The 24,278-nt window shown below is 49.6% G+C and overlaps 3 protein-coding genes across 8 annotated transcripts; 1 reads left to right on the top strand and 2 right to left on the bottom strand.

Annotated features, from left to right (window-relative positions):
* Positions 1-450: 450 nt before the first annotated feature.
* On the bottom strand, positions 451-9,086 carry LOC133151644 (synaptogyrin-1-like). 2 transcript variants are annotated; one of them, XM_061274846.1, is made up of 4 exons: positions 8,742-9,086; positions 2,345-2,582; positions 2,136-2,281; positions 451-1,523 (listed from the first exon to the last, which is right to left on the bottom strand). In XM_061274846.1, exons 1-4 carry the CDS (start codon positions 8,841-8,843, stop codon positions 1,293-1,295), a joined length of 717 nt encoding a protein of 238 aa, XP_061130830.1. In that variant the 5' UTR covers positions 8,844-9,086; the 3' UTR covers positions 451-1,292. The 2 variants fall into 2 exon arrangements, with proteins under 2 accessions (XP_061130830.1, XP_061130831.1); XM_061274847.1 differs by having other exon boundaries at positions 1,386-1,976.
* A 514-nt stretch (positions 9,087-9,600) lies between these two features.
* ift27 (intraflagellar transport 27 homolog (Chlamydomonas)) lies at positions 9,601-12,806 on the top strand. 5 transcript variants are annotated; one of them, XR_009713989.1, is made up of 7 exons: positions 9,605-9,765; positions 10,144-10,223; positions 10,743-10,802; positions 10,876-11,119; positions 11,221-11,330; positions 11,404-11,574; positions 11,700-12,806. XR_009713989.1 is itself a non-coding variant. In XM_061275102.1 (7 exons), the coding sequence occupies exons 1-7, from the start codon at positions 9,732-9,734 to the stop codon at positions 11,506-11,508; spliced, it is 567 nt and encodes a 188-aa protein (XP_061131086.1). In that variant the 5' UTR covers positions 9,605-9,731; the 3' UTR covers positions 11,509-12,806. The 5 variants fall into 5 exon arrangements, 4 of the variants coding, with proteins under 4 accessions (XP_061131087.1, XP_061131086.1, XP_061131085.1 ...); XM_061275102.1 differs by having other exon boundaries at positions 10,876-10,935; positions 11,002-11,119; positions 11,404-12,806; XM_061275103.1 differs by having other exon boundaries at positions 9,601-9,734; positions 11,404-12,806.
* On the bottom strand, positions 12,399-23,848 carry LOC133151785 (voltage-dependent calcium channel gamma-2 subunit-like). Its single transcript, XM_061275100.1, has 4 exons — positions 23,597-23,848; positions 17,430-17,513; positions 14,417-14,557; positions 12,399-13,777 (listed from the first exon to the last, which is right to left on the bottom strand). Exons 1-4 carry the CDS (start codon positions 23,805-23,807, stop codon positions 13,254-13,256), a joined length of 960 nt encoding a protein of 319 aa, XP_061131084.1. The 5' UTR covers positions 23,808-23,848; the 3' UTR covers positions 12,399-13,253.
* Positions 23,849-24,278: the final 430 nt, after the last annotated feature.

The raw sequence follows: 24,278 nt of genomic DNA, 5'->3' as shown, positions 1-24,278 counted from the left end.
TATATCACTCCACTCATGTTTTATTACAATAATTGGGACAGTAGTTTGAAGTCTATAACTTCCGATAGCTCCTTAATGAGGCATCAGCTGAGTCAAGTTTGATATTTTCCAAATTTTTCGTCACATTTAAATGACACATTACTCGTATTCATTCATCATTTTCCTGCCGCATCGCGAGATTTTCAATTTCAAACGAGGCAAAAGCAAAACAAAACAATAAATGGCACTTCGGGATTGCGAGACGGCCTTTTATTTTTGGCCAGTACCGCCATCGCATGGCAAGAGTTAGAACTGCAAAATCTCTGCACGCACCTCATTAAAAAAAAAAAGCTATACAGATTGTTGACTTACTTTTAAATGAGATAGAAATTCACGCATGATAGCGTTAGAGCTCCATCTAGATAATGTCGACAACAACATTTTTAAAAATCACACACACACACCACTTTTTCTTCTGGCTTTATTCTCATTGGTTGAACTTGAAAGCAACATCCAAAACACACAATACCTTTCTTATTTTTCTTATTTTAACATATTAGACAGGCAACATCACACATGTCTACAGTATAAAGTACACAAATGTACGTGTACACACATATTTTTACTCATTATTATGACCCCAAAATAACATAAAAAGGTTGAGGCACACAGATCACCCAAATCTTCCTTCTGTTCACTCTTTTTTTTCCTGATAGCGAAATGGCCCCAAATAAAGTTATATCATTTCAAACACCCATCTACTGAACTATTTGTTTACGTAGACTATTTAAATATATTTCGTTTAAAATGCAGCAATGCAGTATCATACGTAAGCTGTTTCTGTTAAATTCAGTGAGTTCAGTATATAAAAGTCTTTTTTTTTTTTTTGAATAGTACTACCTCTGAGGTAAGGTCGGTATTTTCGCATGGTCTTTTAAATTCTCAATGAAATGACTGCTTATAAAGTGAAAGCGGATCCAGGTTGTCAACTCAGGGGCCACTGCTTTGGCGGAATATTTTTTTGTTTTGCCCCGAAGGACGGTAGACCTATACAGGCTATTTATTATGTCCATTTTGGAAATCTCAGCTACATTTGACACAATTTGAATGGGCAAAATTAGCTGAAAAATAAATCAAGTCTAAATAATGAATCAAGATTATTTTGAAACATTTCCAAATTCGCGGACCGCCTGCAATACCACCACGGACCACTAGAGGGCCGCGGACCACCACTTGACGATGGCTGGTCTACTAGAAGAAGACCTCCCCGTCCGTCTCTCTACCAAAGCGATCCCATTTGTCGTGTACCTCCCTCAGTAGTCCTGACGCTGGTATCCGGCGGTGTCGTCGAAAACGCTGTCTCCCGCCGGCCCTCCGCCTCCCCCCCCTCCGCCCTCCAGGTCGTCTCCGCCGAAGGAGGTGTAAGGTCCGCCGTCGGCCGCCGCCGCCGCCGCATCCTGGCTGGGGTCCGTGTACTCTTGCGAGAAGAGGGCCGAGTCGGAGCCCAGCTTGTAGCGCTGGAATCCCAGGAAGCCCTGCGCCGCCTTGGATAGGGCGAGCGGTTGTTTGATGCCAGAGAGAGGATGGCAAGGAGAAGCGACAGAAGAAGAAGATGAAAGTGTGTTTGAAGGACAGAGAAGGAAAACATTGATTAGTTGGCGGGAAAAGCACAGAAAGTCCACGAGTTGTTAGTCAGTGGCAGCAGGAACGCCAGAGAAGCTTTTTTCCCTAGCTCAGCATCTCCTGGCTGAACTTGCACAGGAACGTGATGCATTCATCATGTCACGTCACAAAATCACGGAAGAGAAATATTGTAAAGCTTCACGCAGTGGTTTTAATGCAAGCTTTGGAAAATGCTTTCCAAAAAAAAAAAAAAAAAAAAGCAGCAGCGTCACTCAGACAAGCGGTTGGTGAGGTTGAGGTGGGAACAACTTGGTGTATTCCTCTTCAAAGGACACGTTCTTAAACCTCTCCATGGAGAACAGCGCCTGGGCGCCCTGTCGGGAACAACATGGGCATCACACATGAACGGAGATCAAACGCTGGCACGCCAAAGTGGGCGGGACTGGTCAATCCGCTCAGTTCATTCCAGAGGATGGCCCCGCGGCCGCAGCTTTGACACGCCTGAACTTGCGTCGGCCCGACTTGTTACGTACCCAAGTGAAGATGGAGAAGAAGGAGAAGGTGATGGCGGCTCGGGCGGCGTCCCCGCGCTCCCTCAACGGGTCGTCCTTTTGGTCGGTGGCTTGCCACTGATTGGCCAGGAAGCAGAAGCCCACGAACCACATGAAGGACCAGAAGGCTGCCGACAGGAAGTGACACGGCCGGTGAACGGGAAGTCCGACAAATCGACAAAGTGTCCTACCCGACACGCCGACGTCGGCCAGCACCGCCTTCTTGCGGTCCTTGACGCTGCTGATCTGCGGGAAGTAGACGTCCAGGGCCAGGAAAGCCACGCAGCACAGGAAGGCCACGGAGCCCATGAAGATGCCGTAGTTGCAGGCGTTGGGATTCTGGTTGAAAATGCAGTACTCCTGCACCTCGTCGGGTCGGTTGATGTAGCCCTCGTTGGCGATGCAGCCGAAGATCACGATGGAGAAGAGCTGCGAGCGACCAGGGCGAGCTTAAGGTTAGGCGGAATAGCCAAGTGTCGACACCGTGTCGTTTGCTCAGCTGCTCTGTCTGTCTGTGTGTGTGTGTGTGTGTGTTCCATCAGCGCACAGGGCGTGTGATGCGTCAGTGCAGTAGTGTTGGAGTAGTAGTGCCTGTAGTTTGTGCATGCTGCATGCTGCCTCTGCTTGCCACTTTTCTGCTTTCAGCTACCGCCACCGGCTAGCCCTCTGTTTCCGGGGGTGAAAAGAGGAGCCGAGTGTGTAAGTCTCCTCAGCCGGTACACAGCCTCTCCATTGCCAAGACTTGCACACGCCTCCTCGTGGCCACACACGGTAACTGGCACCTTGCGGTCCCAGGCTAAGTTGTGCAGGATCTCGGAGCAGCAGTGGGCCCCAGAGATGTGGCATGTAGGCCCACCGGTGTGTGGACACGCCCTACTGCCCATCAACCACTGTCCCGGCTGTGGGTAAACAGCTCCAGCTATGGGTAAATAGTGAAGACCTCAACGGTGGACCAGGCGGAGGATGATGGCTGACCTGAGGGGTGGCGTCACAACGGCTGGGAAGGCGGATGAAGGCTGCAGCAGAAAAGGGTCACCAGTCGTCTTGGTCTCCTTGCCACTGGACTCTGACCCCGATCTGTCAAGGACAGTGTGGTGACTGTCTGTGCACCAGTCTCCCCACTTTAAACAAAGTCACGCACAGGCGTCTTTTTCAGGGAATCCACCTTACATCCCGGATTAAAGTCCTGTGGCGACCAGTAAGTGGCAACGGGGGCAGGATTGTGAAGTCTGGAAGCCCCTAGTCACAAGCTGGCACATCAGGCGGTGGATGTTAGATGATCGTTGGGCTCCTGGACCGAGGCAGATAGAGCTCTTCGGTAGCTGCATCCACGACTGAGCAGCCCTTTTTAGGATCCACTCTGCTCACCCCTGATGGGGAAGGGGCTAGAAAAGGTGCCCTAAACATAGCCTGCCTCAAACCTCCCGACTGGATTACCGCGTTCAGAGGGATCACCAATATGCGGTCGAAACCACAAAAACATGAATTTTGGAGCATGGAATGTGCGCACACTAATGGACAGTGTAACCAGTGATAGGCCGGAGAGGAGAACCGCCATCATTGCCAGGGAACTGAGAAGATGCCGGATTGACATAGCTGCTCTTTCAGAAACCCGGCGGGCAGAGGAAGGTCATCTGAAGGAGGAAAAGGGTGGATACACTTTCTTTTGGAAAGGAAAGGCCACAGATGAGCCTAGGATCCATGGGGTTGGTTTTGCCATCAAGAACCAACTGATCAGTCAGCTCTCTGAACTCCCTGTGGGAATCAGTGAGCGCCTGATGACCCTCCGTCTGGTGCTGGTCAACAACCAGACGGCAACAGTTCTTAGTGCTTATGCACCTACCCTTGCTTCCGATGAGGACAAAAAAGAGGCCTTCTATGCCTGTCTGGATGATGTATTGTCAAAAATCCCCAAAGAGGACAAGATTATTATACTGGGAGATTTCAATGCCAGAGTGGGCCGGGACCACCACCTCTGGAAGGGCACCATTGGAAAGGAAGGCATTGGAAACATCAACTCCAACGGGGTTTTGCTTCTTAGCAAATGTGCTCAATATGACCTTACCATCACAAATACCATCTTTCGCCAGAAGAACAAACTCAAGGGTTCATGGAGACACCCTCGCTCTAAACAATGGCATCTTATTGACTATGTCATTGTCAGAGCCAGGGATCAGCGCGACGTGACCATCACAAAAGCCATGATGGATTCAGAGGCCTGCTGGACAGATCACCGCCTGATACGATCCACGATGTCCATCAGACTCAAGAGGAAGAGGAGACTCCAAAAGAAGCTGAGCCGGCAGAGACTAAACCTCGAGGCCCTGAACAACACTGCCACCCTGCAGCTGTTTCAGGCCTCTCTTGGAGAAAGCCTCATTCAGGAATACCCTGAGGACATCGAAAAACACTGGAGCCTGCTCAAGTCTTCCATCCTCGACACCTGCCGTGCCACTCTCGGGTACAAGGCCAGAAAGCATCAGGACTGGTTTGATGAGAACGACACAGAGATAGAACAGCTCATCTCCAAGAAAAGGGAAACCTTTCGTGTCTGGCAAAATGACATCACCTGCACAGCAAAGAGACAGGCCCACTCCAAAGCCAAGGCTGACGTCCAGAGCCGGGTGAGACAGATTAAAAACTCCTGGTGGACAGAAAGGGCACTGGAAATCCAGAGTTTGGCAGACTCTGGTGACACCAGAGGCTTTTTCAGCGCTACTAAGGCTGTCTACGGCCCAAGCCATCGCGGCCAAAACCCCCTACGCTCTAAAGACGGGCAGGAGCTGTTGAAGGACAATGAGTCCATAAACAACCGGTGGAGAGAGCACTTTCAGGAACTCCTCAACCGTGACAGCACAACTCAGTCAGATTTCCTCAGTCACATCCCTCAGAGTCCCATCAGGGAAGACATGGGTGAACCTCCCACTTTAGTAGAGGTCCAAGATGCCATCAGGAGCCTGAAGAACAACAAGGCCTCTGGGCCAGATGGGATCCCAGCTGAGGTCCTAAAGGAAGGTGGACTAGAGCTCCAGCGCCACCTCCATTCCCTCTTTCTGAAGGTCTGGGAAAAAGAAGTACTCCCCTCGGAGCACAGGGATGCTCTGATAGTGACCATTTTCAAGAAAGGGGACAAAGCGGATTGCGGAAACTATAGGGGCATCTCGCTCCTTTCAACAGTTGGCAAAGTACTTGCTCGTGTTCTTGCCAATCGCCTACTGCCACTGTCTGAGGAAATTCTCCCAGAATCGCAGTGCGGTTTTCGCCCATCTAGAGGCACTGCAGACATGATTTTTACAGCACGCCAACTCCAGGAGAAATGCCGTGAGCATAAACAGCCTTTGTTCATGGCTTTCATAGACCTTACAAAAGCCTTTGACACGGTGGATCGCCAGGCCCTATGGAGCATCCTCCTGAGGTATGGTTGCCCGGACAAATACGTCAGAATACTGCGTTTATTACATGACGGAATGACAGCCACAGTGCTCAATAACAGCTCCTTGACTGAGCCTTTCACTGTAGAGACAGGGGTCAAACAGGGATGCATTATTGCACCCACCCTGTTCTCTGTCTTCATTGCCGCCATACTCCACCTCATCAACAAAGAACTACCACACGGAATCCCAATATGGTACAGGACTGATGGCAGGCTCTTCAACCTTAACAGGTTCAAAGCCAAAACCAAGATCAGAACCACCACGGTCGTGGAGCTCCAGTATGCAGACGATAATGTCATAGCAGCACACTCTGCAGAAGACCTCCAGGGCATCCTGAACTCCTTTGCTAAGGCATACAGAGCCCTGGGTCTGACCGTGAACATCAAGAAGACCCAGGTGCTACATCAACCCCCACCCAACCAGCCATCTACTCCGCCCATCATAAATGTGGACAACACTGCACTTGATTATGTTCACCATTTCCCCTACCTCGGCTGTTTTCTCTCCTCCAAAGCGGACATTGACTCCGAGGTCAACCATCGCCTGAGCTGTGCCAGTGGAGCGTATGCCAGACTCCGGAAAAGAGTCTTCGAAGACCGAGACCTCCGGGTTGACACCAAGCTCCTGGTTTACAAAGCTGTGGTTCTCCCCACCTTACTTTACGGGGCAGAGTCATGGACAACCTACAGCAGGCACCTAAGAGCTCTTGAACAACACCACCAGAGAACCTTGAGGAAAATACTCCGGATCAAATGGGAGGACAGACGCACAAACATCAGCGTTCTGGAGGAAGCCAGGATACCGAGCATCACCACCTTAATAATGCAGCACCAACTCCGATGGACAGGACATCTCATCCGCATGGCTGACACCCGCCTCCCCAAACAGATGTTATACTCCCAGCTGGAGAGAGGTCCGCGAGCCCCGGGCGGGCAAAAGAAACGTTTTAAGGACAACCTCAAGACCAATCTCAAGAAATTCCAAATAACATCTCGGGACTGGGAGCGCATCGCCTTGAACAGGAACTGCTGGAGGGCAGCGGTGCAAGAAGGTGCAGCACATCACGAAAAGGAACTCCGCCGTGTCGCAGAAACCAAACGACAACTCCGAAAGGAAAGACAAAAACTGGCTCCAGCACGACCACAACCCACCGCCACTTTCCCCTGCCCACACTGCACAAAAATATGTGGATCCCGGATCGGCCTCTACGCCCACCTGCGGACCCACAAGTAGACGACCCTGAAAAGAAGACCGTCATACTCGTTCCGAGTGACTGCCGATGATGATGTGTGTGTGTGTGTGTGAGAGTGAAAAGGCCAAAGGTCGTGGCGTTAAGTGTCACGCCGCATTTGTTTCATCACTTTCAATGAGGACAAGATTTGCGGCTGAGCTGTCAACAAAAGCCACTTTCTTCTTAGCTTAGCCGCTAGCTAGCCTTTGCTATGCTACTCTTCACTAAATTAAGGTTGCAAGCGGTCAATTTTTCCCCAAAAATGCTTCTAGATAAGGATTTCCAGACAGGATTAGGGTTTTTAGGGTAGGGTTTTAAATGAGTTTAGGGTTGGCGTGAAGGGCAGGCACGCTACGATTCTGCTTTCCACCTGTCCTTCCTCCTCGCACGCCATTTGCCCGCAAGCTTCTTCATTAGGCGGGGCGATGAGGACCATTGGCTGAGGGGCGGCGGCAGCGGCGGCAGCGGGGCTATTTATAGAGCGGCCACTTGCATCATCAACGCCGCCATCTCCGTCGTGAGTGGACACTCATGACAACCGTGAAGATTGAGCTCGTAAAAACTCCCGTTTGAAACCTTGACCGAGGCTGGAAACCCAAAGCAAGGCTTCAAGTTGTCACTTGACTGCTGTTTAAAACACCAACTAAAGCTTAAAAGCCAAATTTAAAAAACAACAACAACCCTAAGATGGCGCAGAACTCCACGTCGAGTCCCAAAGTGCAAATCAAGGCTTGAAAGCCAAATTTCAAACGCTAACCATTGTTAGAAACCCTAACACTGGTTTTAAAGCTTCACTTAAAACCCTAACCTTACCTTAAAACCCTAACCCTCACTCAAAACCCTAACCCCAAGCCAGTCTTGCCCAGTGTGCACAAACGCTAAAAACCCCAAAACCTCGGCAACGCGCAAGCCGACACATTCCTGCTTTGCGCTAAGCCGACCGACCGAGCGACCATGTGATGTTTTAGTCCAGGCCCGCGCACTCACATCCAGCCTTCCCTGGCTTTGTGTCAGAACCCACTACACCAAAAAAAAAAAGCCCAGCAGGGATGAAAGGAGGTCTTGTGCAGGACCACATGAGGGCCTTCAGTCTTGTGAGCATCAGGAGGGCGAGTGTGTGTGTGTGTGTGTTCCAAGCCTAATTTGTTGCTACCTTGAAAAGTATTTTTGAAAAGCAACCTAGTTACGCTACCGATTGCTCGTTCTGAAACGTAACTCGATTTGATTACAAGCTGATTCAAGCCTAACCTTTGCTGAAAACCATAACCCAGGATGACAACTCCAACATGTAAATAACGTCACGTGGCTAAATTCCGCCATGCGAGCGCTAGCAAATGTTAATGTCCAGTTGTCAGAATGTTGCCGCGTTGCGCCGCTCTTTGCTTAAGCAACAGTCGTTAGCCTTAATGCTAACCCTACTTGATGGGATGAATATGTCAAAATGGCAGTTCCACCAGGCTGGGTGTCAACAGTACCAAACAGTGGGTCAAAATTCATTTGTGAAAAGATCAATTCATGCATTTGCAAATTTGCCCGTTTGGGTATTTTTCGGGAAATGATATTCCTTCAGCTTCATTGCTGAATGGTCAATAGAATATTGGGGCAAGGAACTAAGTCAAGGTGAGGAGAGGAAGCTTCATTTAAAGAGGCCATCCATCGCCTTGTTGAGTGGGAAAACTGCTTGGCTGCCACCTTATGGCACCTAATACACCAAGCCCTCCATTGGTTGAATTAAAACTACCAAGAAAGATCCTATTTATGCTTCTAGTGTGAAATTGCCCCATGGACGCTCCCTTCCTGCCATGTTTGTTTACTGCTGGCCGTCATTGTCACGGTCTTTTAAAATGAACAGTCAGGGGGAGAAAGGACGATTGCTTTCAAAAGTGCTTTCGTGAGAAGCGAATATATATATATATAACTCACCCACGACACGATGCGGAGTATCGTCTGAGGCTGCTGGATGAAGGTGACCGGATCGAAGGCTCCTCCGGCTTTCCCGGCTCCGTACGCCTGCATCCCATCCATGGCGCCCCCCCGCCCCAGCCTGGTTTGCTCCTCTCCTTCCCGGGCTCGCTGCTGGATCAAGCCCCCGACAAATCCCTCCAAGTCGTGACCTTACACCTTTTCTAGTTATTGATATTTATGAGGAGAAATTTGGAGTTGATTTCAGCTCTAAAAAAATAAAACTCCCCGTGTTGGGCGAAAGGTGCGCGGGATGGACGGCTGCCTTCCTACGGAGCGCGTGAACGAACACGCAAGCCGGTGTCACGCTCGGGACGCGCAAGGCGGGCACGCGCACGTCCTCACATGAAGTCACGCGCTCGCTTGCTGACGTCACAATTTGACTTGCCTCGAGGCTTTTCTTTTAAACAAAGTTTCGTGACATTTCTCAGCACAGAAATGAAAAGGGTATTAAAATAAGGCTATATAATGAATAATTGATTTCAATCGAACTTCTTCGGATTTATTTATTTATTTATTTATTTATTTATTTATTTATTTATTTATTTATTTATTTATTTATTTATTTATTTATTTATTTATTTATTTATTTATTTATTTATTTATACAGGTAACGTAAGGCAGTTTCAACGTTCTATGGTCCCGGGAACACGACAAACACGTGCATGAGCGTAAAAATGAGGAGCTGGACGTCATTAATACCGCATTTATCTCCCGAATATTAAAACGAGAGCGGATGTGTGTGGGCACAATTAGCCTGGCAGGCAAAATCAAGGGCGAAAATGATGACGGACACAGGCGCCTACGCAGTCTTTAACGTAACCAATGAGAGCTCTCCATGAACGGTTGCTAGGAGACATGTCGACGAGGCGTCCCGAAGACAAGACCACTGAAAAGCATTCAAATCAAATCATTTGGAATTAACCAACATTTCATTCAGTCCCATTCGTTATGGTGAGGTTGAGGGCGAGGTGTTTGATGGTCGGTATGTGGAGTTTTAACTTGCCTATCGTCATTTTTAGCTAAGCAGAAGTTAGTCTTTTGTGTTAGCAAAGCTGAAGCTAACTAGCTATTGCTAGTAATTGGGATTTACGCCTGATCTCTTGATGGTATTTTTCCAACATCTACACAACAACAGCGTTTGCAGTCTTTGTTGAGCCAAGGCACAAATGAAAATGTCACAAAACGTATTGAAATAATGTTAGTCTCTTACTCGGTGTGAAATCCGGCCGTCAGATTGATTTTAGTCTCCTACTTGACTGTACATTACATAGAAGTAATACCTTTTAGTTAACCAGGTTTGTAGTCAGCCATTTTGTACGATCTCGTCGATCTCGATATGTCGCTGCGTGTTTGAGTACAGGAGATCCAGCAGTGGGCAAAAGTGCCCTCTCACAGATGTTCCACAGTGATGGTACTCTCTTCCAGAAGAACTACACCATGGTGAGAACAATTCAAAAGATTAAATCCAGTCGACCTCAGAGCTGCGATACATTACGGAAGCTTCTCGGCTTCTGTGCTTTTGCTTGGTCCACTGTGTGATGAGACAACGTTTGAGTTACAAGCAAGCTCCAGATAAAGTCATGTGAAAAGAAAAGGACACCCACTCTCAGCCATTTCTGGATGTGGGAGCTGCTATAGGCTCCAAGTCACACCCGGACAAAAGCGGCTTCATCAATCTCCGCTTGAGTCTCAACGCTTCGCCAAGAAGGCCGGAGTGGGCCGCCGGCCATTCCGCTCACGTCCTCCTTTTTGTTGAAAATGTCAGCCGGGCCGTTAGCGATATTCCCCGTCTATTTGCCGCTAACGTCATTGGCATTCTGCAGAGGGAAAGGCTTACTGCACACCGCGCTAGCTCATTAGAGCGCTGCCGCAATGTGTGTGTGACTGAGAAAAATCACAAAGTGGATCATGTAGACCACACAAGCTTTTGAAGGTCATGTAAAGGTCTTTCTTTGACAGACAACGGGAGTGGAGGTGCTCATCAAAAGCGTCAACATCCCCGAGAGCGGCGACAGCGTGGTGAGCCCGCTCGCTGTTTGGTCGTGGCGCTCGACCGCTCTCGCAATAGGTTATGAAATATTTTCCCTTACAGGAACTTTACATCATGGACTCTGGGGGGAAGGAATCCTTGGTGGAAGCCAATGAGAAGATGGTGAGACACAAACACATGGAGGTCCTTCCATGGCCGTCATACGCTTGTGGGGCTGTCTGCGTGCAGTGGGGGGAGCTGTCTCTGCTGTGCCTGGTGTTTGACCTGACCAGCGAGCGCTCCTTCTCCAACTGTGCCCGCTGGATGGAGAGGCTCCGCGCCCACTGCAGGGGGCGCCACCTTCCCGGTAATGACCTGGCATCGCATACTCAGTCTAGCCTGACCCCAGTGCACATTCAGACCGCGTCCAAAATGCTCTTCTCAATCCATGTTTACATGTTCTGTCAGGGGTTCTGGTGGGCAACAAGTCGGACCTGTCAGCCAGGAGGGAAGTGCAGGCGGCCGCGGCCCAGGAATGGGCCCGGAACCAGGGGCTGGAGTACTACGAAACGTCAGCTGTGAGTTGACCGTTTTGTCGGATGGCAAAAGTCGACGTGGGCCTCGCTTGACGTGTCGTGTCCTCCGTGGCAGAAAGAGATGGAGAAATGTGACGCCCCGCTCCTCAGCCTAGCCCGGGCCTTTCACTCGCTCTACCAGGACTGCAGAGAGGCCATACAGAACCTGAGTCCAGGCTAGAGAGGGAGACACAATTGTCCTCATTACGTACACTTTGGAAAGACAGCCGACGTACCGCACATTGAGGTGAACGCTCTTGAGCCTCCGCTCCAGTGGTGGGCAGTGTGGCGCCATTTTGAATCATCTTTTCTTGGCTGTTGCCGCCGCCGCCATCTTTGCACCGCCCCCTCCCCCCTCTGCTCTGATCACAGCAGCACCGCAGAGAGACATGCCGCCGCTGTGATCATTGCATCGGGGGAGAGCGGCCGCGGGCGAACGAGATGGGGAGGCGTGTGATGCAGCGGGGCCGCCGGGGAGAGGGAGGGAAGACCGCTCTGCTCTCAGACGGGGGGGGGGGGATGTCGGAGATGGCGGAAGCAAGACATTGACTTGAAACATATGACGTGAATCGACATGCAAGCGTTGTGCCAGCTTCGACGATTCCTCTTGTCACTCATTGTGTATCGTTAAGAGCACGCGGAGAGCCGTTGCGTTCCCGACAGGGGGCTGCGGCGTTTATTCAACATCACGACTTGATGCGTCCAAGTTCAGAATCATTCCGTTTTGGCACCTTGAAAGACATTACAACTTGTTCACTTCTTTTCAATTGGCATTTACAACAACACAACGCAAGAACCAAAGAACAAGAAAATGAGACAAATCAGAATGGTTTGGAGGAGAAGAATAAGGCTGTGTTAGAACTGAACGCATGAAATGAAAAGCTCTTCATAGCTTTCTGGTTTTGTCCCAAGCTTGGTCCCCTCCCTCCCTCCCAAAAAATCCAGAAAGAAAATGAAAAATAAGACACAATACTGTCACATTAAGTTCTACTTTATCCCGCCTGCTGCTGCTGCTGCCTTTTACATGGATGGATGGATGGATGGACGGCATCATTGTTCCAAAACAAGAAGTTCCTTGAAAGCAGATTGGATGATTTGGATTTGCATGCATGTAAATTCATCTTTTTTTTTTTTGAAATTCTTTTTCGGGACTCCATGTCGTCTGTCACATTGTCCAAAGTCGTCTTCATTCATTGGCTCAGAGGTTCCCCCCCCCCCCATTGTTCCTGAACAAAGATGGCAGCCAGTCTTTTGGCCAAGGCCAAAAGGTTGTCACTTTTTTTGGTGTTTAATTTTTTTTTTTGTTATAATTGTTGTAAAAAAATGCGGCAATATTAACCCACACAAAGCCTTTTTCCGTTTCCATTTCTCTTAGCATCGCTACTTAATTATTATTTTTTCTTTTGCGTCAGGAAAGTGGTCATGACGTATTAACAGGTATACATGTATGTTCATGTTGAATAAATATCATTGATACAGGTTTTCTTTTTTTGTTTTTTTTTGCGGCCTCCAAAGTGCTCCCTGCTAAAACCGCACACCGCAGTGGTTCACAGTATTTATGCAAATCAAGAAGAAAATCGGGAAGATAACGAAACTAAAGAGACAAACTGGGGCTGGTCGGGGGAGCTTGGGGGCAAACGGCATTTTTCCCCAGACCGAGCGAGGAAGAGTAAAAAATAGAAATGGGCCTTTTGGATGGGACAGGCCGCCCCCGCTTCCCTCTCTTGACCCCGTTCAAATCTTTACAAACATCAAATTGTTAAACAAGGGAAGATGGGAAAAACCATGCATGCTTCGTTTGCTTTTTTTTTCTTCTTTTTTTCATCCGCTTGCGTCAAACAGAAACCAAAGTGCCGGCCGGAGCTTTGGTTCGACCTGGCCGTTTTCCCACGACCTCGCCGCCCTCCCCTTCGGAAGTGTCGCTGTTCATACGGGTGTGGTACGTCGATTGGCGGGGTTGCCGGAGTCTTTCCCGTCTTTCTGGATGCAGTTGTGCACCTGCAGGAAGTTGTGGTCCCTCTCCGTGGAGTTATAGGTGGCCGTGGGCGTGCCCGTCTGGCCCTTGGGCAGCGTGTACATGGACAGCTCGGTCGAGGGCAGCGTCCCGAAGGCCTTGAGACCCACCGGCGAGGCCTCGCGCGAGTGCGAGGGGTCGGTGGAGCGGGACGAGGAGCGCGAGCGACGGCGGTAGCGATAGCGGTAGCTGGGGATGCGCGTGATGGCGGCGCCTTGGAGGTAGTCGGCGGCCCGCACGCCCACGCGCAGCTCCCGGTGGCGGTCGATGAACATGTGCACAGCCAGCACGCCCACCATCTCGGCCATGATGAAGGAGAGCGCGCCGAAGTAGAAGGACCAGCCGTAGGAGTAGCTGTTCTTCTTGGAGTCGCTCTTGGAAGGGTCGCCGGCGTTGGCCGATATGTACACGATGATGCCGATGATGTTGCTTAAGCCTGGAGCGCAAAAAAGGAGACGGGGTGAGGGTAGGCTGGCGGAAAAGGCACAATAGGGGGAGCACGTTGACCACTAGGTGGTACATTGAGCAGCGTTGCCTCCACATTCATTCTGAGAGACAGAGGGCACCCAAAGGCGGCCATGCTTTTTCCGTGGTTCTAGGCCACGGCCCAGCGGGCCGCACCAGCTAGATCGCGCTAACCCTTCCAAGTCACGCTCTCTCTCTCTCTCTTCGTCGCCCTCAATGGCTGCCTCTCTCGCCCCTGTTGCTAGGCTAAGAGGAGCCACTGGGATTACACGCTAAAAATAAGGTGTCCCTGATCCTCTTTCTTTTTTTCTTCTTTTTGCTCCGATACGTCTCAATCACACTCCTCACACTTTAGCCCACTTCTATCTCGGCAGTTTGGTTCCGCTTGCGACTGCCGTTTGTGGAAGGCGCCAGAACAATCGTAGCGATACAAAGCGAGTTCGTTTTGTTGACATGACCCGAAATTGGTGGTCCTGTCCGGTTCCCCAAAGAAAGATCCGATACAGGAGCCAGGATCGTCGGGGTTGCTGTGAGTGTGTGTGTGTGTTTTTTTTAAAATTGCAAGCCCCCAAATGTAGCAGGAAAAGCAAACATCCCTGAAGGTTCTTACCCGCTGAGACAAAGAGGATGCCGGCGCTGAGGATGATGTTGTGGCGCGACTTGTAGAACTCGCTGGCGGCGATGCACAGCCCCCCCATGAAGAGCAGGATCACGCTCATGATGGGGAAGATGCTGGAGGCTCGCACCGCACCTACAAAACACAGCTGCTCGTTAGCCTCGCTCGTTAGCCTGGCTCCTTAGCGTCGCTCACAGCTTCAATTTGGAAGCGTCGGCCTTGGCTGAGAAATCAACGACAGAGCTTGCTTTCTAGGTCCGGTCCAAACCCAAAACTGCTTTTTTTTCATTGGAATCATTTGGATGATTCTTCCAAAGAGCGCCAAAACACCATCAAGAGAGCAAAAGATGACTTGGCAAAAACCTCAACGTGCAAACCGTCTTCCCCCATCACGTTTTAAGGTGACCTCACACTTGGCACCCACACACACACACACTCCCCTTCATCCTATTTGTTTGAACGCCATCTCCTCTTCTTTATTGACGTGTCGTCGCGGCAAATTGTCTTCAAGGTGGTCGAGGGCCGCCCAACACACACACACGCGCACACACACATGCACGAGTGCGACAGCAAGGTTGGCTCCGCTTCAATCCCATTTGTAACCTGTTGCCTTTTGACAGCATGCAATAACACGAAAGGCCTTTTTGACACCTCACGTTTGGATTCCATTGATACTTTTCAGACAATGGCCAACCCAAGTTGCTGGTGTGCCAACTTGACATGGCAGCCTGTGCAATGTGAATGCTGTTGCACGGCCAATTACAATCTAGTGTTGCGCAACACCTCCCACTTGTCCATTTCATCCCCTCACATATGCTGCATTGTGCGTGTGCGTGCTCTTGACTTATGCTTTCATTAGCTACGGTAGAAGCCAGCCTTTTAATTGTGGCTGAATTATAGAGGGGGTGGCGGGGGCGCCACGGGAGCTCCCTCTCTGTGTGTGTGTGTGTGTGTGTTTGCTTTCTACAACACACACACACAGAGCGAGATCCAACACAACTCATGGATCGATCAGATGCCGCCCACCCACATCCTCGCTGCGTGGTGCCAAAGTGCGGTGTTTCCCGTCCAACGCATTGTGTCGGCCGCCGCCGCCGCCGCCGCCCACGTGGGAGAGCCCAGCGGCAAAGAAGATGCGCTTGTTAAAATGGCTGCAAAATATCACTTGTGTGTTCCATGTCCACCTTGTTCCTTTTGGAGCTCTCTTTGAAAGTGACGCTGACATTCTGCGTGCGTGCGTCAGCGGTTATCAAGCCGCATTACTGGTGCAAATGGTGATATGCCTCCATGTCCACCAAAATAGCCCGCCGTGACATCAGCCAGAGCGGTGACGTCATCGCACGGTGATGTCACAGCCCCCCTTCCAATTGATGCTACCAGGATCAGGCCGGCCGTCTAATTTTAGCAGCCGTAGTTTGTATGGGAACGATTTTTTTTTTCCTCCTGACGTCAGTTTGGACGGATTAACGTCACGTGAGATGGATGCGCTTTAAAGGTCAAGGGAGGATTTATGTCCGTAAAGTAGCCTGATTTGGACTCATGTGAAAAGACGCCCGCCGCCGATTAGCCGTCGCAAGCGTTTCTCATCTGGTTGGGAGAAAAGAAATGATTGCATTGATTTCAATTGATCATTTAATAACAATAGGAAATCTTTGTTTCCTTATTTATTCCTTAACATTTTTGCGTCTTACTGAAGGGTCGGTCGGTCGGTCGGGGGTGAAGTGTGTTTCTCCCTCAGTGCTCTTCGAAAGGCACGCTGCTCTCGCTTACGTAATATCCACATGTACACATCTCACCAGGCTGGCTGGCCGTGTGTGTGTGTGTGTGTGTGCGGTCGTGTGTGTGTTTAACCACTTGGAGAGGCTGAAGGATGACGCTGATGCTGATAAGGATGACAACTCTCGGGAAAATGAAATGACCATCCAATGGGTGGAGGGAGGGAGCGCTGTTGAGGATGGACCCAATCGCTGACTTTCCTGAATTGACACGTTGACACCGTTTTCCCAGTATGCTCACCCACCGACGAGGGCCTTGGGTTTATTGAAAAGACCGACGTTTGCGTTGGCTTTTGCAACGGCGGCGGCGCTCAGCTCGCCTTTTCCCTCCAGCGTTTGCGGCGCATCTGCTTGGGCGCCGATGTAGGTCAGCCGACGCCAAATGCACTCGCTTGCCACGCGAGATGACCGCACGGATACGGCCTCCAAGGTCGAGCACCACGGCTACTTCCATTTGGGAGACGTTTAAAGGAAGCGTCATCATATCGTCGGATGCACGCCTGAACCGTTTCTGTGGCTTGACCATGACAGCATGTGGTCAGGAGCTGACATTTGCGTAGCTACGCCGCTAACATGATAGCGTTCGGAAAAGGTTCCCTCCTCCTTGCTCTTCCATTTAGAAGAAGCTCACCTCCATTTCTCCTTCAACTCTCTTTGCTCTTCTGCCCCAGCGGGCTCCGCTAGTCCCGTTTTTTTTGGGGCACTCTGGATAACGTTTGAACAACGTTTCTCACCCGGTGGATTGTCGACGCCCACGCCCGGCGCTCGCTCGCTTGCCCGCCCGCCCGCCGCGGACCAGCTGTCAGGCCCGGCCGGTCGGGGATGCACAAACAGATGGGCTGGGTACACCGGGAGGACACCGGGGAGGAGGTTTGACCCAGTTCGCGCAGCCGCCCGCTGGTATTTATAGAGCCAAGTGTCCTAATTGGCGGGCCGCTGGGAGACGGCGGCAGGCTCGCCGGCCTCCTCCTTGCCCTTCACCTCCCCAAACGTCAGCCTCACGTCACGCGGTCCTCTTCTTCGCTGCCTCGGCTCGTCCACGCTCACTTTGGACTTTTACCAGCGTCCAACAACTTTAGAAGGATCTTTGACAATGAAGTCATTCTACGTTTTTTGTCAAACCATGACACGTAAAAGCCAACATCGCTGAATGCTAAATGGCTACAATACCCAAAGGAAAGACTTGCGGCTAACCCGACAGCACATTCAAAAGCCGATCGGGCCCGACTCACGTAGGAAGTACTCGGAAGCGTCGGCCTCGTAGTCGGCGTCTTCCGGGAAGTGGTCGATCTGTTTGCACATGCCTTTGAAGGAACCTGACGGACACAGAAAAAGAAGATCGTTGAAACCAAAGCAAAGTGGGAAAAGGCGCGCGGACAGACGGCGCGCGGACAGACGGCGTGGCTAACCACGCTTCGACCCGCATCGCGAGCCCACCGACGTGTTTTCGGCTTCAAGCTAAACCCGCGGGCTCTTTGAAAGACTCGATTCATTTTTAAATAACAATTAGGCCAAGCATTAGGCGGCTAGCTTGATTTGCTAGCTGAAGCGAGATATGTTTTTGGCTCCAAGCTAATCCCGCGAGCTCTTTGAAAGAGTCATTTTTAAATAACAATTAGGACGGCCGGCTAGCTTGATTGGCTAGAAGAGGTGGAAGATGGAGCTTGTCGCCAGGCCAAGTGAGCGATACTTCTATATGAAAGAGCCTTTGTATTCGGCCCTCTTGAATAAAACACGCGGCGGCGGCGGCGGCGGCGGCGGCGGCGGCGGCGGCGGCTTCCATAAAAAGCACGGCATCATCCGTGTGTGCGTTTCACACCTCGGGAGTCGGCTAAGTTGTCGCTACGTCGCCGTCCCACGTCGGACACGTCGCCCACACCGGCGCCTGGTGTCGCCGCTGAATACTTGATACAAAGTGGGCCTTTGTGGTGGGAAAACACACAAATGCTACACCCCCCCCGGGCCTTTCCAAAGTCGGTCAGCGACTGGCGTCTCCGCTCCACTAAAAGGTTTTGCGGCCAATATCAACACGGGATATTTTCTTACGCTTTCATCTGACGCTTTTGTTATTGAAATGATTTTTTTTCCTGCGAAATGTTTCCATCAAAATGGCATTCCTTCAGATTTTTTCTCCAAACAGCAATATGATTGGTCAAAGGTCATCACGGATCAAAAATAAATCGAATAAATAAATCCAATTTGTCTTTCCTGTTGAACTGCCATGAAGAAAACGAGGTCAACGAAGGCACCAGACCGCGATTTGACGCCACGGCTTTGTTTCCGCGCAAGACGGAAGCGCAGATGGATGGACTCGGACATTTACGGGCCACGGGTTCAAGAATTTGATGGGTCGGCCAGAACCGGCCCATCATTTCTCTCATCCGACCGCTTCACCTTGGCCTCGTTGGTACTCCAAAGTTTGGCTTTTTCGGTTTTGCATTTTTTCCTCATCCCCGTTCTGCTCTATGACACGGTGAATCTAGACTCCTCTTAATTTGATCTTAATGGTCTTCATTTGTCCATCGACCCACTTGGCCGCTTTCATTGTCGGCCGAGCTATGGCGCAGGGAGAAGACCAGCGCTGACTCAGCTGTTCACCTTTGTGTCCTCAATTGCGGTCAAAAATGACAACTCTTTTTCCGCTCGACATACGAATCGGATTTTTCAGATTGTAGAATTTTCCAAGTCCAAATTTCCAATCAACCAGATGATGCAATCTGCACAACGTCTGGTAAAAGTTTCCCGTCCGTTTCCCCAAGGCACAAAATGTCCCCGGGAGGTCTGAAGCTGCAGTACAGGTCACGTGACCATGCTGAGCTAGCGGAGGGCGTGTCAGGCTACAGTGCACACACACATCACAACAGGTTACAATGTGTGTGTGTGCCTCTGCAATGCCGCCGCATCCAGGTGTGTGTGTGTGCATTGGCGCCGTCAGCCATGTTCGACAGGTTCGGACGCCGCGAGAACGCCGGGAGCTTCGTCCTCCTTTGTGTGTGTGTGTGTAAAGAACGCAGTAGGGGGGTACAAGTGTGAGTTGAGTGAAGGGAGGTCTGAGTTGGAGCGGGGGGGGGGGGGCTATGACTCATCCACTGCATGGGCCTCTGGCTCATTGCTCTGCCTCGCTCGCTGCGTAGCAACGGCTCTTCAAAGGCTCATATAGGTCCATAGCAACCGTGCGTAGCGTAGCGTAGCGTAGCGTACTGGCAGGCCTATAAACACTCGGTCGTCATTTTAGGGCGACCCTTCCTCTGATGATGTGATGCGTGGCTTTCATCGTTTTTGGGGGGCTCATCCCGTTCGGCCTGTCTGGTGAAATTTGGTCAACGAAAGCCACAAAAATGGCCGTGAGAGTCGTGTGGCGTTTTCCCGCTCGCAAGCAAAACTGGACACAAAATAAAATAAAAGCACAAAAGCACATGGCTGGAATTGCCAAAAAGCGGCCCGCCATTTTGTCCGGCTTTTTCGGATGTCCGATTGCTGTCAAATTTGAAAGGCGGACGGACGTTTGAGTTTTTTGCATGTTATTTTTCCCCGTCTCCTTCTTCCAGCTTCTTTTCTTCCTCCGCCCGCATCACACCTTCCCTTTCCTTTGCTATCTGGCGTCAACCTCTTGTTCACCCCATCCTTCCTTTGCTGGCGGATTGTTCCCAGTTTTTTTTTTTTTTTTTTATCTCCTTGAAAGGGAAGTGGAATTATGTCTTTTACGGCAACACACTCGTGGGAAGACTCGGGTGTCTTTTTGCGGGAAATTTCAACTCAACTTCTTGTTAGCTTATTGCTACAATTAGCAAATGTGACGTCTTCAATTCAAAAATGATATCAGTCCCCCGTCACCAGTTTCGCCCATCGACACAAAACGGAACTGATGAAAACATTTGCGGGACCTCTGGCCCAAATTGAAGCAGAAGGCGGCCATTTTGGTTTGGCCACCCACCGCTTGCAGTTTTGAAAAGGTTTGGAGGTCAACCAAGGCATTGAGAAGTTGCCAAGCGGATTCCTTTTTATCATTCGTTTGTCCGAGTCAGCATTTTACGGTTCAAGGCCGATCAACCGATTGATTATTTACTCACGGGTCGAGTCGGTAAATCTTCCCGGTATCATCCTTCAATAATGAACTTCATGAATGCTTATGATTAGCACGAACTCTTTTATTTTTTAATCATCATCACCTGAGGTGATTATTTGAGTTTATTTTTTTTCTTCAAGGTTGACGACACCCCTAATTTTGATACATACATTTTTTAAATTTAAATGTTTATTTTTAAATAAAGAGCATTTTTCGATTGCGTTTATTTCAGGTGCGTTGCCGATGAAGCCGAGGTTTAATCACGTGTTTATGTTTCATTGTTACGTTATGGAGCACCTCATCTTCAGACGAGGAGAAAAAATATGTTGTAGATGCCCACGTGTCTTTGTGTGTCTGCGTTTTGTTCTTCCCTACTGATTGCATCATTGACAATCAATAGGCTAATGTCTCGTGTAACGCACACACACACGCACACACACACGCTGGTGCCTCATATCGCTTACGTTGTTCCCTCATCAACTACTGCTGTTTATTGGAAGGCGCGGGAATAGCGGATTCATTGACAATGGGATGAGGAGATTGATTTTGTTGGTGAAGATCTCACGTAATCTCACGGCTTCTTTTTCCATTAGCGATAGCGCTTGCACTTTTGGCACATAACGACCTTTCTTTCGGATTCACCGATTCACCGTTAAAGCGTTGCGTGCTAATGAGTGACTAGCGGGAACTTTTTCCACAGCAACCAAGATATTGCGTTTTTGATTTTGAGGATGGACAACAGTAAATGTGGCACACACACACACACACGCACGCACACACACAGAGGTCACTGGCTTTGGCTGTGGGATGACGGCACAGGCGGCCGGCCTGTCAGCACCTTCCCGCCAAGCGTTAAAGAGGGCGCAGGGAGGTGCCAGCACAACACACACAACACACACAACACACACACGCACGAAGCATCAGGTGAGCGTTTTTTTGCGCTTCCTGCTTTTCTTTTCATTTTTTTTCTTCACATGACCTTTGTTTTTATTTCAACACGTCTGTATTTTTTTTTTGGTCATGGCCTGTTTTGTTTTCCTCAAAGGAGAATCAGAAAAGTGTTGATTTGAAGTATGGTGTGTATTTGTTGAAGTCAAAGAGGAACCAAGCATTTCATTTGTTACACTTTTTTTTTTTTTTTTAACCATCAGCCCGGTTATTTTCTCTTGTAGTTGTAACCTGTTGTTGTTGTTTTTTCATCTCATGAAAATCCAGGTTGTTATTTGAGGCGTTTTTTAAATGTTCAATTTCAGATCATCTGTGTTTAAAAAAAATCAATCAGCTCTTGTTTTATTTCTCGGGAGAAGAAAAAAGTGTTTACTTCTATGTTCAAGCCATATCTTGATATCATTTGTTTCTTCGGGTAAAGAATAGAAAGCATTTATTTGAGGTACAAACATTGAAATGCTCTTTTCATTGGTGCCTCCGCCGTCTCAGAATTAAAAATGGTACAGTCCCATCCCTCTCTTGTTCCTCGTAACCCAGGAAGCTGCTTGCTTGCTTGCTTGCTTGCTCGCTTGCTAACCAAACCAACAAACATTTTGTTTTTAGGACATCAGCAGGCCAGCAGAAAATTGAAAATGGTACAGTCTCCTGTGTCATTCCTCATCAACCGGTAAGTAGCCTGCTTATCAACCAAAGTTTTTTAGTCATTGAGCTATTTTGACTTTTCACGCTAGCCCCCGACATAAAATGGTGCAGTCCAGTCTGTCACTCCTCATCAACTAGAAAGTAGCCTGCAAACTCACAAATGTTCCCTTTTTTGCAAAACAGAAAATGGTACAGTCTGTTCCTAAACCAGGAAGTAACTTATTTACCTCCAAGTGTTCAAATGTTTTTAGCTCTTTTGATTGTTATCCCCACCTCACAATTCACATGGTATATTCCCATGTGTCATTGCTCATAAACCAGGAAGTCGCCTACTCATCAACAGCATTTTTGGTTATTTTTACCACATACTAATCAAAAAATGGACATCCCACCATCCCAACTCTCTCTGAATGCTATATCCTAGCTAGTCTTTCTATCACTGCATTATAAAGCTGTTAAGAAAGAGAAAGGGGGACGCATAAAAGACATTGTGGTGTGTCTGCACAGCTTAAAAAGAGTTTAACCTTGCAAGGTTCACTGGCTTCAGATGTCCTCTGTAAGAAAAATGATGAACACACACACACACACACACACACACACACACACACATGCTCACATCTCATTCCCAGAAACATATCTGCTGTCACACACACGGCGGCGGCGTGATGGAGATTAATAGCGGCACTTAGAGCCCGCTGAGCTCCACCTGTCACGGCCCGCCAGCCCTCGGGGCTGCCGGGCCCGGCGCCTCAGAACCAGACTGCGGCCCGGGGACAGATCCATCACAGGCAAATCCGTCACGGGAGCTCCGACGGACTCGGCAGCTGGACCGCCCACGTCGGCCAGGCAATGATGTTACTCTACTTTATGAACGGCTCTGTGTGAATACTAAATTCAAGGTAAATTCCGAAAAAGAATAAAAATAGTTTTGATTGGTGTCTCAGTTTCGATTCACTTTTAGACTCAATAGACATTCTGATGAGATCCAATGCAAAACCTCGGACCTCAAACTTCATATTCTTATAAGACAAAGTCCATCGACAATGTCTTTGATGATATAGTTTGATATTGAAGCCCAAGAAAAACTTCTCACAGCCTCTGAATGGTCTTATCCAAACTTGAATTATGACTCCAGATGGGTACGTTGATCCCCTTGAATCCTCCTCTAAAACACCGGTGTCAAACCCAAGGCCCGGGGGCCAAATCCGGTCGGCCGCATGTGGCCCGTGAATGCAAATGGTGTCTGTCATGACCCTCTCTAAAATCAACTGTTTCTCATTCGCAATAAATGATGTTATTCATTTACAATCACTTGAACGATCATTGAAGAAACCGCTATCATTGACATGAAAGCTTTGAACCCATTCTTGTTTCGTGTCATATAGGATCATTTGATGATTTTGCGTCATAGATGATCATTCGATGAGACGATTATTTGGTTTCACGAGCGCATTTACAAAGTGGCTGTCCACAAAATGAACTTTGACAACCCTGCCTGCTCTAAAACATCTCCAACTTGCAGGTTAGGCCCAGCGATGCTTCTAACATGCTGACGTTGCTGATGAAAACTTGTCCATCAGACTTACAACGCCTCTCAAGTGTCCTCCATTGTTAAACGCTTCTATTGCTCGTCGTTGATGTTTACACGGTACGTTCGTGTCGGGCTCATCAAAAAGCCCAAAGTGCCTCAGATTGTCTTCACGCCAAATGGAGCAAAGAGCGAGCCACGGATTTGCGCCTCACCTTCCAGGCAGCAGGTCCTCCAGAGGCCCGAGTGCGTCATCACCTCCTCGTTCTTCTTGCTGGTCTCGTTCTCGTTGTTGCTCTTGATCTTGCAGACGCCGCGCGAGTACAGCCAGTAGTCCGTTCCCACGGCGATGGTCATGAGGCTGAAGGCGGCGAAGGCCCCCACCGTGGTCAGCAGCATCTGAACCCCGCGGTCAAACACGCCCATGTTGCCGCATTCCACAAAGGGGGGGCCCCCTTTCCTCTTCACGTACAGGAAGTAAATATTTGTGAGTTTGCGTCGCCACGCCAGCTCGGACAAGGGGGGGTGGGCGGCGGCGGCGGGCGGGCGGCGGTAGCGGGGGGCCGAGGGGGGGGCGGGGGAATTAGGGGAGCTCGGGGGAAATCGTATGGTTGGTTTTGGGTGGGGGGTCGCCGACCAGCAAGTAAGAAATAAGTTGAACCCTTTAAAAGGGGACGGGGACGGGGACGGGGGGGGGAGTAGGAGGGCGGTCAAAGAGGCGCCAAAGTGGAACAAGTGAGCGACCTAAAAACCAAACTTGATCCCACAGGAAGGAGGCCTACTTTGGAAGCCCTGTGAACCCCCAAGAACAGGACTGGGGCGTCTGACCAAGCTATTCTAGCACAACCACACACACACACACACAGTAGAAACTTTCCAAGCTTGCACATGGACTAA

Source organism: Syngnathus typhle, linkage group LG3, assembly GCF_033458585.1.
Source record: "Syngnathus typhle isolate RoL2023-S1 ecotype Sweden linkage group LG3, RoL_Styp_1.0, whole genome shotgun sequence".
Classification (NCBI taxonomy): Eukaryota; Metazoa; Chordata; class Actinopteri; order Syngnathiformes; family Syngnathidae; genus Syngnathus; species Syngnathus typhle.
Note: the sequence above shows the minus strand (reverse complement) of the source record. Positions and strands in the feature narration are given on the sequence as shown.

What these genes read in the sequence shown, in the direction of transcription:
- LOC133151644 (XM_061274846.1), bottom strand. Translation starts at nt 8,843, where the DNA reads ATGGATGGGATGCAGGCGTACGGAGCCGGGAAAGCCGGAGGAGCCTTC. An exon ending in TACTCCGCATCGTGTCGTGG is followed by an intron (nt 2,583 to 8,741) that starts GTGAGTTATATA and finishes GGTCGCTCGCAG; the next exon opens with CTCTTCTCCATCGTGATCTT. An exon ending in GGCCGACGTCGGCGTGTCGG is followed by an intron (nt 2,282 to 2,344) that starts GTAGGACACTTT and finishes TCCTGTCGGCAG; the next exon opens with CCTTCTGGTCCTTCATGTGG.
- ift27 (XM_061275101.1), top strand. Translation starts at nt 9,732, where the DNA reads ATGGTGAGGTTGAGGGCGAGGTGTTTGATGGTCG. An exon ending in GGCGAGGTGTTTGATGGTCG is followed by an intron (nt 9,766 to 10,143) that starts GTATGTGGAGTT and finishes GTTTGAGTACAG; the next exon opens with GAGATCCAGCAGTGGGCAAA. An exon ending in AGTACTACGAAACGTCAGCT is followed by an intron (nt 11,331 to 11,403) that starts GTGAGTTGACCG and finishes CCTCCGTGGCAG; the next exon opens with AAAGAGATGGAGAAATGTGA.
- LOC133151785 (XM_061275100.1), bottom strand. Translation starts at nt 23,807, where the DNA reads ATGGGCGTGTTTGACCGCGGGGTTCAGATGCTGCTGACCACGGTGGGG. An exon ending in GAGGACCTGCTGCCTGGAAG is followed by an intron (nt 17,514 to 23,596) that starts GTGAGGCGCAAA and finishes TGTGTCCGTCAG; the next exon opens with GTTCCTTCAAAGGCATGTGC. An exon ending in CGCTTCCGAGTACTTCCTAC is followed by an intron (nt 14,558 to 17,429) that starts GTGAGTCGGGCC and finishes TGTGTTTTGTAG; the next exon opens with GTGCGGTGCGAGCCTCCAGC.